A 12,856-nucleotide genomic window follows, 5' to 3' on the forward strand; every position below is an offset into this window, starting at 1 on the left:
GGAAAAAATGTGAGTTTCAATATATCTGTGCTTAAAGAAAAACACGTAGAACACTCTTTCAGTCTTCACCATAGCTGAAAAAGAAAATAGCAGAGAAATTTTCCATATGACACGAGAAAAACACGTGACAGGGAAAGCTGCACTGTGCATGATTTTAATTCTCGTAAGCCATGTCTACACGTGGAAGTAAAATCAGAAGCTGCAGTAGCCACCAAAAGAGACTTCTATACTAATAATAAGGCCTTTTGTGGTCACTGCAATTTTCTGTGGCACGCGACAAGTAGATAAAAGCACGAAGATTTGTCAATTATCAACGATATGAATGACCCGAGAAGATCTCAGAATTTGGGTGGCAAAATCTGTAGAACTTTTTAGGGTTTCATCAGATTTGGTTCACTTGAATTGGAAGGAAGAGAAATTAAGACCTAGTATTACTGAATGTGCAAGCTGGCGCCTGTAAAGTTAGTTGAAGCTTAATTGCAGATCATAAAAATTGGTCTTTATATGATAAAAAGTTAGGTCTACCGTCTACTCGAAGAAAACAAGAACAAATTGTGGAATAAAGTTAGATCTGGGCTAATGGAAAAGAGAGCACTGAATTTCATTAAGTATCATCTTCAACATTCATAACTTGTTGCCAATACTTTTAGTTGATCCAATACCACTCATTAAATAAGCTAGTTGTTTTGTTTTCGAATGATATGAAGATGGACAAATAATATAGCTTGAAAACTAAGCATTGATTTTTTAATCTAAGTGATTAAGAATTTTTCAAATTTTTGAGAATGAGATTAAAAAATTATGTTTCTTAATTTTTTTTATTTAATTATGTTTTGAGTCCTTAATAAATTTAAAACATTTTAATTGAGTTCATAATCAATTTACATGGTTTGTTGAATCCTTACAATTTTAAGATTTTTCAAATGAATATTAAATCTTTTTGTTAACTCTGTTACTTGAAAATTATCTTATACGATCACTTTTTTAAATGTTGTCACATAATATTTTATTGTAAAAAATTATGATAGCCAAAAATTTTTCTAAATATTTATTGTCACATTATAAAATAACATAAATATTTAACCATAGAAAGTTCATTGAAAAGTTTTAAAATATTAAGAATTCAATAAATTATAACAATTTATTAGAAACTCAATCAAAATTCTTAAATTTATAAGAAATTCAAAACATAATTAAGTTCTTTTTTTATTTATTGTCTCCAATATTATATTTTCATCAATAACTTTCATTAAGTTTTGTACGAAAACATTTGTATGAATAAGGTGACAATTTAAGTTTTCAACAAAAATAAAGATAAATAATTAATTAAGTATAGTATATTGATAATTTTTTATAATAATAAAAAATTATAGTGTTAGCATACAAATTTTAATTTTATTGATTTTGTTTAAATTTATTAATGATTAAAGCAATTGAATATCTATTTAGTCTTCAATAATTATAATGTGTGTTGATTATATAAAAAATTAAGATTAGTATATGTTTATTAACTTTAATTTTTTTTTTCTTTAATTAACACACGTTACGATTTTAAAAAATAAAATATGTGTTGTTATTCTTAGGAGTTACAATAATGAAAATCCATGATTCCGAAAAATTGTGACTGAATATGAAATTTATTTCTCTCCAATCGCTTTGTAATGTTTAAACATGTTAATATTTCAAATTAAATGTTACACATTGTGCAATTTATAAAGTCACATAATTACTATTGTGACACATTGCATATGATGATATTTAATGGGGTCATCAGTTATTCTTCTAAATACATAAAATTAATAAATCTTTCAATAAATTCTTTTGCTGTAACCTTATCAAGTACATCTTGTTTTACCTACAATGTTATTATTACATGTACCAACTTCAATACTAAAATATCTTAAATATTTTCTCTTTTTTGAGGACAGTTATATTAGTACATATAAAAAATGATGTGTATATTATTGAGAAATTGAGTTTAGAAGGAAACATACAAATATATTATTGTAGAGAATACTATTTTCACTGGATTTCGTTCTCTTACCCTAAAATTTGTGTCAAAGTTTCAATTTTTTTTAGAACCAACTTTTTTATTCGGTCTTCGTATTCATATAATGTGAAATTCGAGTTCAATTCCTTAACGAGGTCTCAGCAAGTGAGGAATGAATGAAACAATATATAACAACTATGTAATTGAACTTAAATGAAAAATGGTTTTAAATATTTAATATACAACAAAAAATTAATAACAACTCAATTAAATATACTCAAATTTATCAAAACTTAAAAATTAAATAAACAATTAGCTTTCTAAGAAATGAATAACAATAAAATTCCAATTCTAACATTCTATATGGATCGATGAATAAATGGTATAAAGCGATAATTCTAAATTAGCATAATAATTCTGAATGATAATTGTAAAATGTTAATCATATTTAAATTGTTAAAATTATATTTAAATGTACGTTTTTACATAGTCACACGACTGTTAATTATTAATATATAGTTGAATAAATAGCAGATTTATAGTATCATTAATTCTTTCGGAGATGTGAATTAAACATGTAAATAATTATGAAGTATTTTCTTTTTACTTGTAAAAAGAATCCTGTACTTTATAGGAGAAATCAATTTAAACTAACATAAATTACTTTATATATATATATATATATATATATATATATATATATATATATATATATATATATATATATATATGTTATATCTATATATACCTTTTATTGCATAAATTTATATCAACATCTTCTGTAACATTGAAAATGAATAATATATTTATAAGGTATATAATACTATATCAATAAAATAAAAATCAACAATGTATATGAAACCCAAAATCACCCTTGAAATAATCATAGCTGTAAACAATGCATGACTGCATGCTACCGTTTACAATACGTGAGATGAAATTTAAAACTATAATACTGTGATTCTTAGCATAATTCGTTGTTAAACCAGGAATAGAAAGTTTACCAGAAAATCAAATAAAATAAAAATAAAAATAGAAAGACGTTAAAGTGTCGGTGCCAACCCCTCCAAGCAAGCAATCCCAAGATAAAAAACACAACAAAAACAAGACAAGGATCCAAAGAATACAAAAATAAAAGTTATGTCAAACAGCATCATCAATTATATTTATTTATATATATAAAAAGTAACAAGAAATCGAAGAAAACAATAGCAAATAAATTTAATGTTGGCCCCGACAGGGCCAAAAAAAGACAATAAATGGTACAATAATAATATGTAACAACTGCCATGAAGTCTCAGCCTCTTCTCTAGAAAATCAAAACAAGAGTAGCCCAGCTCAATGCTAAGAATCCTACCACCTTCTTCAAGCACCTCATGCTTTCAGCTCCACTCTGCAATTTACAAACCGTGAAAACTTCAGATGCCAATTCAGAACATTAACATTTTGCTACAGTAGTAACCTCCTTTGTGACCCAAACATGAACACATAATCAATAAATACCACGACCAAAAACATGCTACATTATTCCGACAGCGACTGAACTCTTTGATTTTATTAACAATTCATGACTTCGTATAACTTGCCGAGTTCACACACAAGATATGAGTATGATTGAAGTCAACAAAAGAAAAACAACAGAAGTTAGAAGTGAACAAAGCATATCAATGTCTCATCTCGCTCTGCAGAGCAGATCTGAACTGCATTTGTAAAATGCAGATCTGATCTAAATTGCAGAAATAGTGAAAGTTAAACCTATAACTGTACACACACAAAACTTAGCAGTGAAAGTTTGAAGCCTAACACAAGGATGAGGGTCAAACCAAAGACAAAACAAGACTAATCTTAAGTGTAAAAATTTTAAGAATTGACATTTATTTATGAATTGTCTAATAATTGCTGCACATTCGAATTATTTATAGTTATATGCATTGTTTTGTAAAAAAAGTCTGCATTTATACGTATATTGTTTTCATAGTGAATGTTAATTAGTTTTTGTTTTAACGCAATACGTACCACGTCCTCAGACGAGACTGGACCAGGAGACAGAGCATCCTGGCTGGATACCGGAGCTCCGATCGGCGGAGAGGGAGGTCCGAGCAATGTTGGCGACGGTGCGGGTGCAGTGTGCTTCTTACTCTTCTTGGTCGTCTTCTTCGACTTCGGAGCCGGAGCGGGAACCTCAGCACTCGGTGCTACCACGGGTGCAGAAACTGTCGGTGCCAGTGCAGGGGGAGAGCTCGCGGGAACAGCTACAGGTGCAGAACTTACAGGAACTGGCGCCGGCGGCGAGCTCACTGGGGTCACAGCAGGAGGTATGGCTGTCGGAGGCTTAGCTGCTGGAGGTGTGGCTGTCGGAGGCTTAGCTGCTGGAGGTGTTGCAGTAGGAGGTGTGGCTACTGGAGGTGTGGCAGCAGGAGGTGTGGCTACTGGAGGTGTGGCAGCAGGAGGTGTGGCAGCCGGAGGTGTGGCTGCAGGAGGTGTGGCTGCTGGAGGTGTGGCAGCAGGAGGTGTTGCTGCAGGAGGTGTGGCTGCTGGAGGTGTTGCTGCTGGAGGGGTGGCTGCAGGAGGTGTTGCTGCCGGGGGTGTGGCGGCAGGGGGGGTGGTCGCTGGAGCTGGTGCGGTGGTTTTAGACGGAGGCGAAGCAGTGGGAGATGATGCGGGGGTAGCGGTTGCAGCATTGGGGGAGGAAGATGGTGGAGATGACGTGGGAGAAGCAACCGGCGCCGGTGATGTAGGCTTAGAAGGGGTAGTGACTGGGGATGCAGCGGGAGTGGTGGTGGCGGCAGGAGGGGTCGTGGTGGGCGCCGCCGATGGAGACTGGCCTCCGACGGCTGCGACGACAACGGCGATGAGTGCGAGAGAGAGGAAGCTTTTCCGATCCATTTGAGAAGGAGAGTTAGATGGGGACACAGTGAGAAGTGTGGGAGAAGGTTTATAAATAGATGATAGGACAATGGTGACAGAGGAGGAGGGTGGTGGTGGTGTGGGGAAGTGGGTCTCACTGAGATGGGCCCCCACTAGCCGTTGGATCAACAATTTTAGGGGTTAGGGTTCAGAAGCTTCACATTTGGGGGCCCACCCAAATAAGTTTTTCCTCTTGTGTTTCCATTCTTCCAGTCTGGACCTGTCCTACTATTAGCCACGACCGTTAACACCAATGGGGTTGGGTATAATTAAGGAATTACTCAGTTATTATAATGTCACATATTCAAGGTTAAATTAAATTTATAGTAATCTTCAATTATAATTTATGTGCAAAAGATATAAAACCAGAGCAGACATTAACACATGTATTTTTTAATTTGAAATTAGAAAATTTCTAACAATACTCGGGACTTTATCATGAAATTGAAACTCTGAAAAGTTAGTTGTAATAATAAAATTGGAAAAGAAGTAATTTTAATTATTAATATAAAATTTTAGCAGTTACTAATGAGCGTCGGTGACATTATGAAAAAGGACTTGTTTTATTGGTAATTAATAATCAGAGTTAACACATTTTAATAAAGAAAAGAATAGAATGCATAACTAACTAATAAATAATATTTTAATTAGGCAATAATAAAATTAAAACCAAAGTCGTTAAACGCCTTGATGATTGTATGATAGATTTGGTGTATGATGTGGTGATACATAGATGATATTGGATTGTATAATGAACCAATGAGGTTGAGCCAGAAAGGATGTTCAGCAATAATTGCCCCAGAGATTATTAGAAGAAGGAACTGTTCACATCACCGACACAACTATAACACCTTCTTCATTTCACCCTTCAAACATTTTTCAAAATCCTCTTCTCACATCTTTAATTATCACTATTTTCATTTCTTTTTTAACTTTTAATGTCTGTTTCGACATGTCAAATTAAGCAAGAAATGTAGGTTTGGGACTAGAATCGGATATTCAAAATGATATCAAGACGTTAAATGAGTTTAGTTCTTCGTCGACTTTAGTCACTCATTCTCATTTACGTGAATTAGAATTTTACTGTTGTTTGGAATTATAATTTTGAACTCTAGTTTTATAGAAGTGCAATAACTAAATTAATATTTGTCAAGGTGTAAGTTTTATTCTTTTAATATTTTTTTTTATCTTTATTTTTGTGGCTTTTTTTTTATCATTATTATATTTGTTATCATTTTTGCATATTATTGTTAAACCCATATATCCATATCCATCATCACAGTTATCATTTTATTACTATTATAGTTAACATTGTTGATGTTATACATCATTATAATTTTGTTATTTGAATAAATACAATGACACCATTTTATTGTGTATATATCGAACAATTTCTATACTTAAATTCAATGATTAATGGTTAAATATATTTTTGGTTTTTTAACGCAAAATTAAAATTTGTTTATATCTAAAACTTTAATACATTTTAATTTTTAAATTTAAAAAATAGATGGGTATAGTTTTTTAGTGTCAAACGTATTTTTCAATAGATATTAAAACGAAAATATGTTAAATGATATAAACAATTCAAATGTTAGTATGAAATTTGTTTGACACGTCAAAAACCAATTAACGCAAATAAATTTAAATGACTATAAAATTTGAATATCAAAATATATTAAAGTTTCGAATCAAAGTCAATTTTAATTTCATGTCAATTTAGGAACAAAATTGATACTTAACCCTAAATTTAATATATATATATATATATATATATATATATATATATATATATATATATATATATATATATATATAATTGTTCTTAATTATATATGTTTCAAAATAAAAGTTGATAATAATCCTTTGATGAATATTCAAATATTTAATTATACATTTTTTTTAGATATCTTATGAAATCATCCTAAAAGTTGTTAAACAAAAACAAAGTACAGCCTAGATGTCATTTAATATAATCTTTATTATTTCTCTTAAAGTTTTACTTAAATAATCATAACTCAGTGATAAGTTCTTTTTGACGTATAACGAACCATATTTATTTCATAATTGACTTTAATGAGATACTCAATGATTATTTTATTATGCTATGATGTACTTTATAGCTAAAACGGATTTCTCCTTAATACACACAAATAAATAAGATTTAAAAGAGCTGTAGGTAGTAATTATATTTTATTTCTGATGGAAGGTATAAATACCCACGAAAATAACATATAAGGTAATACGAAACTTGGTAAGAGTAGTTTTTTTTTTTTCTTTTAAAAATAAGTAGTTGTTAATATATTAGTTTTTGGTAGTAGAAGATTTAAACTCAACCTATCATCTCATCATCTTTTATTACCCGACTAATTTTATTTCTCTTTTATGGGAATAATGTATGGAAATGAGTTGAGAATATTACTGATTTTTCTTATATCATAGGCCTCTTTAAACAAAAATATAAAAATTTAGAATTATCTAAAAAAATACCTTTTCTTTACTACATTTTTATTACTATGAAAACACACACACACATATATATTTGCAATTTACTGTTGGTTATCAAATTGTGAAAGTAACCAATCTTAATTAAAAATTTGATTCTTGATATAACGGATATAAAAATTTTGATAGTGTAGATTTTTATATAATTTCATTTCTTACATTCATTTTCATTAGATAATTTTCTTACACTATTCAAATCTCAAACTTCACATGCATGTCCACCAATAATATGGTTATGTACAGAGAATGGTTGAAATTAAATTGATAAGAGAAAAAATGATTAAAATTAAAGAAAGCAACACAATTTTTTTTAAAGACTTCTAAATCAATATATAACAGGTAAAAAAAAGTTTTAATGCAAACAATGAAGAATTTGGAATTAAATTTCATTAAACACCTCTAAAATAGGTATTAAATTGATTTGGTTCGTAACCTTATTTACTAAATAAACTAACTTTCTTAATTGTAAATTCTTCAACAAAAATAATCTACAGTTTTTATTGAATATTAGTTATGTAATTTTTTTTTTGAAAAACTCATAAACGCTGATATTTTAATACTTTGAATAATACCGTTTTTATTGAATATTAGTTATGCAAAATTTGTCTCCTACGGAAAATGTTTCTCACAAATCTCACCATATTTGAATGACAATTATTCATTCACTTAACAAAATTAGTAATTGAAGAAGTCATAAAATTTTCAACTATCAAATTACTATATTATTATTTGTCTCAAGAATCTGAATGGATTACCATGTTGTAGCTGAGGAAGAGAACTATCAACAAATCAGAATTTATTCTTTGCCAATAATAAATCTTTCAAACTGTAATAATAGACTCTAAATAGAGCTTTAATACTATAATAATAATTCATTACCCCTAAATAATAATAACAATAATAATAATGATAGACATAATTTTTATTTTTATTTTTTAGATCCTTAAAATTATGTACATACATATATACTGTTGTACCTAATTGTTGAAAGTCTATAACTAATACTAATTTAAGTTTGTGGAGATTACGTGAGATTTGTTACGACTAAGGAAAAATTTTATTAATAATATTTTTTAGAATTATAAAATAATAATGTTATTGTGGAACTAATAAGAGACATGACATGTAAAAAGAAAGGCATGATATGTTGACACCAAAAAAATAGAAAAAAAATCATATTAAAATCTGAAATAATAATATTTTAATTATATTTATTTCATTTTTTAACTTAACATTCTTATATAAATTATTATTTATTATAAATGATTGACTTGACAATTGGATGTATTTTCTTTTAGAGGGGTATCAAAATATTATTTTTCATATAAAAAACGGTTGATTTAAGTTTTGTTGTCCATCTGTATTAAACGAAATAAAATGGGATTCAACTCAGACTGTTAGAGAGGATTTGGGTACCCCCACTCCCAGGACCAAAACGCAAATGAGGTGCAAGATAGAACAAAAAGTTGAAGAATGAGCTTTTTTGGTACACTGGGCCCATTTAAGAAAAAACGCTTGAATATGGCGCAGTGAGACAATCACCGATGGGGTGTAGGAAGCAATACCCATTGTTTATTCGATGTTTGTGCTTTCAACAATTTTTTGATGAATTTAAATTTTCCCTAATTGTTCTTCAAGATTGAACTGTTTCTTAAGTTTTATATAACCTATTGTTTAATAAATTGTATAATTACTCAAATGGTATCCATTTTCATTTAAATGTATCAATTTGGTACTTGTTTTTAAAAAGATGTCAATCGAATTTCAACTTTTGAAAAGATGCATCAATTAGGTATTTTTTAACAAAAAAATTATTAACATCATTAACGGTATTGATTTTTAAAATGACTTACAAAATTAAGTATTGATATTTATATTAAAATTTAATGATAAAAGTCATGAATTAAGTTAACAGTTTTAGTAATTTTTGTCTGAAAGAAATCTGATTAAGACACTTTTTCAAAAGTTGAAATTAGATTAACATATTTTGAAGAACGGCTACCAAGCTGACATATCTGAATGAGAGTGAGTATCATCTAACTAATTAAACCTTCAATAAACCGAGTCCAGAAACAAAACAAAGATTAATTAATTATCATATTCGCACCAGCATCCTTCCTTTTTAATTCACTTACATAAGTAAAATGACAAAATTCAACAAAAATTCTTTCTTTTGCACGCCACTCTCAAGTTTTGAATCTGAAAATAGTGATTTCTTGAAACCCGTAGAGCTGGCATTGTTTTAGATCACGTGCCCACAAAATCTATGTTGTGCACGCCTAGCAATAAACTCAACTCAACTTCAACTTCAACATCCTCTTCATCATCATTCCCTATGTTGAAGGGAGAGTGAATATCCTTTTTTAATTCTTAACGAACATTTTTTTTTCTCTATTTTTTTTAATTTTAATTTTAACATCATTTTAAGTTAAGATATATACGAAATAAGATCAGAAAAAAAAACTATGTACTACAAGATAAAACTAAATTTGTATGATCATGATCATTATATGAAAAAATGGTTATAATTTTAATGTGTGAAAATACCATGAATATTTCCATGGAAATTGTCTTGTTTATACTCGATGTGTCTTGTTTAATTTAAGACAAAGTTGAATATAGTTAGGTTAAAAACTTGAAAGCCCTAACACATGCATTTATAGATTATGTTTTCGATAGCCGCATTTTCTTGAGACCACCCCACTTGTACTTGCATCTAATTGTTTATCCGAGTTGGTCACTTTTTGAGTTGGAAAAAGAATGACTCCATCATACATTCACCAGGGACTTTGAATACATTACCCACATTCATTGCCTTCTTATGGAGGGGACCAGACTCCTAAACTCTTATGCTTAATTCCCAAGAGATCTTCTCTTTTCCTTTTCAAAACTATCAATCTTCTGCCCATTTTCCTTGCATGTTCGGAACAGTAGATTTCATTTTAGGTCAACAAGTAAAGAACTAGAAAAGCTTTTTAATAAATCAAAGGATTTTCCATTGATCTAATAAGTTTGAAGTTTGAAGCAATCATGGTTCCCATGTATGTGAAGAAAGGCGTTTTAGGGAAGAGAGTGGCGCATATGATACTCACTGTCTGTACTGTGTTAATTACATGTGCAACACAGCTTATTATCGTGTCACGAGCAGCAAGGTGCGCCACTAACTACAACAATTATATAATTAATCAACCCTTCAATTCGATGTGCTTGTGCATGTCTCTTTCACATAACACCAAACCAAGCTCTATCCTAAAACTTCATTTCTTTCCATTAACCATGGATTACAAGCTCTCACAAAATGCACCCACCAACGCCAAAAATCATAATTTGAGGCCTAATATTATGCCAACATACACTAACAACTGCTCTTGTTTCTTCTGCATCATGTCTGAAACAATTCCTCCTCTCAGAAGAGCGAAAATCGCTCGCTACTTCAAACAAATGCCTCTCAGAGACCACCAAGAACACATCCTCGCGTTAAGTGGGCTATGGAAAATCGCCATAATCAACCCCAACGATCCAGAATTTCCTTCCCTTGGCATCTTCAGATGCATGGCCAAGTTAATTCAAAAGGGAGTCACTCACAAAGATTGGCTCCTTAGGTGTCAGAACATATACATCCCTTATTATGCGGCACATGTCATTGGTTCTTACACCATGAACAAACCCAAGTTTGCTCATAAAGCTGTTAAGTCCAACGTGGTTCGGCCACTGATAGAACTATTACGGGGAAAGATTAGTTGGGTTGAGAAAAGAGTTGCACTTCGCGCACTGGGTCATTTGGCCAGCCATGAAGCAACTTTTGAAGCCGTCGCTGAGCATGAGGCTGAGGTGGTAGAAGCAGCCATTGACATAGCATCCACGGGCCTAACAGAGGTGTATGAAAAGTTCGTTGGGTTGAAGGAATCGGAGAGGTTGCAGTACCATAGGAACTTGATGACAAGAGGGCATGGAGACTTGGAATTAGAGAACAGAAAGGCAGAAGAATGGGCCAGCCAGCTTCAGTGTTGGTCTCTCTATCTTCTTGATTGCTTTGCATGTAGAGAAAGATCTCTGAGACTAATCTGCAAAAAGAGATTCTTGAAGAACTTGTGTGGAATGTGGGGTGGTTCGGTAAACCCAACATCACCTTCGGGAATAGGGCTTCTAAAAACTCTTTGTAAAACCCAGATGGGGAGAGAAAGTGTGGCAGATTTAGAAGAAGTGGTAGTGAATCTTTGTAACGTGTCAAGATCCTCAGATGACAGACAACACATGGCAATTGATAGTCTTTTGCAACTTCTCAGAGATCCAATTACAAGATATAAAGTGATAGATACTACTGCTCCAGTTCTTGCTGATTTGGTTGAGCTTCGAAGCATGGGAGGGAAACCCAAAGTGGGGCAAGAAATCATGCAGACCCTCTTGCTGGATTACCACAAAATCAAGTTTTGTGAGTTGAATTTGAAGAGTGAGAGAACCAAGAGAACATTGACGGAGTTATGGGAGATGAAGGTGGAAAGAGTCAAAAGAGAAAGCTTAATGAATGAGGAAGAAATAAGAGAAAAAGAAGCGTTGACAGGTATTTTGAAACGAGAAGGGAATCGAGAATTTGGATCAGGGAACATAGAAAAAGCTATGGTGAAGTACACAGAAGCTTTGGATCTGTGTCCATTACAAACTAAGAAAGAGAGAATTGTGCTTCATAGCAATAGAGCACGGTGTCACTTGCTTCTTAGAGACCCAGAAGCTGCGCTCAGCGATACCACGCGAGCTCTGTGCCTATCTGATGCGGCGAGCGCGTGTGTTCACAGCAAGAGTCTGTGGAGAAGATCACAGGCTTATGACATGAAAGGGCTAGCCAAGGAGAGTTTGATGGATTGTTTAACGTTCATCAGCGACCGATTCGGGTCTCGAAAGAGAAGGGGATTCAAGATCCCACACTACGTGGCACAGATGGTAAACAAACAGATGAACGCCACGTGGCTTTTTGCTTCAGCCAAGTCATGTTGGAATGAAACACGCCCAGAACTGAATGAATATGTGTTCCAGAATAAGATTGATGCTCTCATGGTGAGGAAGAAGACGAGGATGAGAAGATGGTAATAGAATTTTGTTGTCCGAAAATTGTGGAAATTTATGTTGTTTAATTTCTTGCCTGTGTTCTTGGACAGTGATGGTGTGAAAAGTTACTGTTGAATAGTTATTGTACCGACACGTATTCGGTACACTTCTTAGACAGACGTACATGATTACATACGTATGTTTACGTAGGAAAAGTAAACCTTTCACACATGATAACCAAGATATAAAAAAATAAATTTAACGTTTACTTTTTCTTATATTTTTTTATGTCCAAGAATAATTTAATATATTAATATTTCAAATTTGATATTTTAATATAAATTATTATTATATTATTAAAATAGACTGTGAAGTAAAATATTTTATTTTATATAATATTAAAATATTAAT

At 31.5% G+C, this 12,856-nt stretch overlaps 2 protein-coding genes across 2 annotated transcripts; one reads left to right on the forward strand and one right to left on the reverse strand.

The window, feature by feature from the left end:
* Positions 1 to 3,128: 3,128 nt before the first annotated feature.
* Positions 3,129 to 4,912, reverse strand: LOC114170885 (uncharacterized). The gene is made up of 2 exons (XM_028056315.2): positions 4,007 to 4,912; positions 3,129 to 3,383 (listed from the first exon to the last, which is right to left on the reverse strand). Exons 1-2 carry the CDS (start codon positions 4,874 to 4,876, stop codon positions 3,300 to 3,302), a joined length of 954 nt encoding a protein of 317 aa, XP_027912116.1. The 5' UTR covers positions 4,877 to 4,912; the 3' UTR covers positions 3,129 to 3,299.
* Positions 4,913 to 10,594: 5,682 nt separating this feature from the next.
* On the forward strand, positions 10,595 to 12,667 carry LOC114174332 (uncharacterized). The gene has a single exon (XM_028059167.2). The coding sequence runs from the start codon at positions 10,604 to 10,606 to the stop codon at positions 12,485 to 12,487; it is 1,884 nt and encodes a 627-aa protein (XP_027914968.2). The 5' UTR covers positions 10,595 to 10,603; the 3' UTR covers positions 12,488 to 12,667.
* The last annotated feature ends 189 nt before the right edge of the window (positions 12,668 to 12,856 follow it).

The sequence above is a fragment of the Vigna unguiculata genome, chromosome 2 (assembly GCF_037176805.1).
Source record: "Vigna unguiculata cultivar grain cowpea cultivar isolate G323 ecotype 2 chromosome 2, ASM3717680v1, whole genome shotgun sequence".
Classification (NCBI taxonomy): Eukaryota; Viridiplantae; Streptophyta; class Magnoliopsida; order Fabales; family Fabaceae; genus Vigna; species Vigna unguiculata.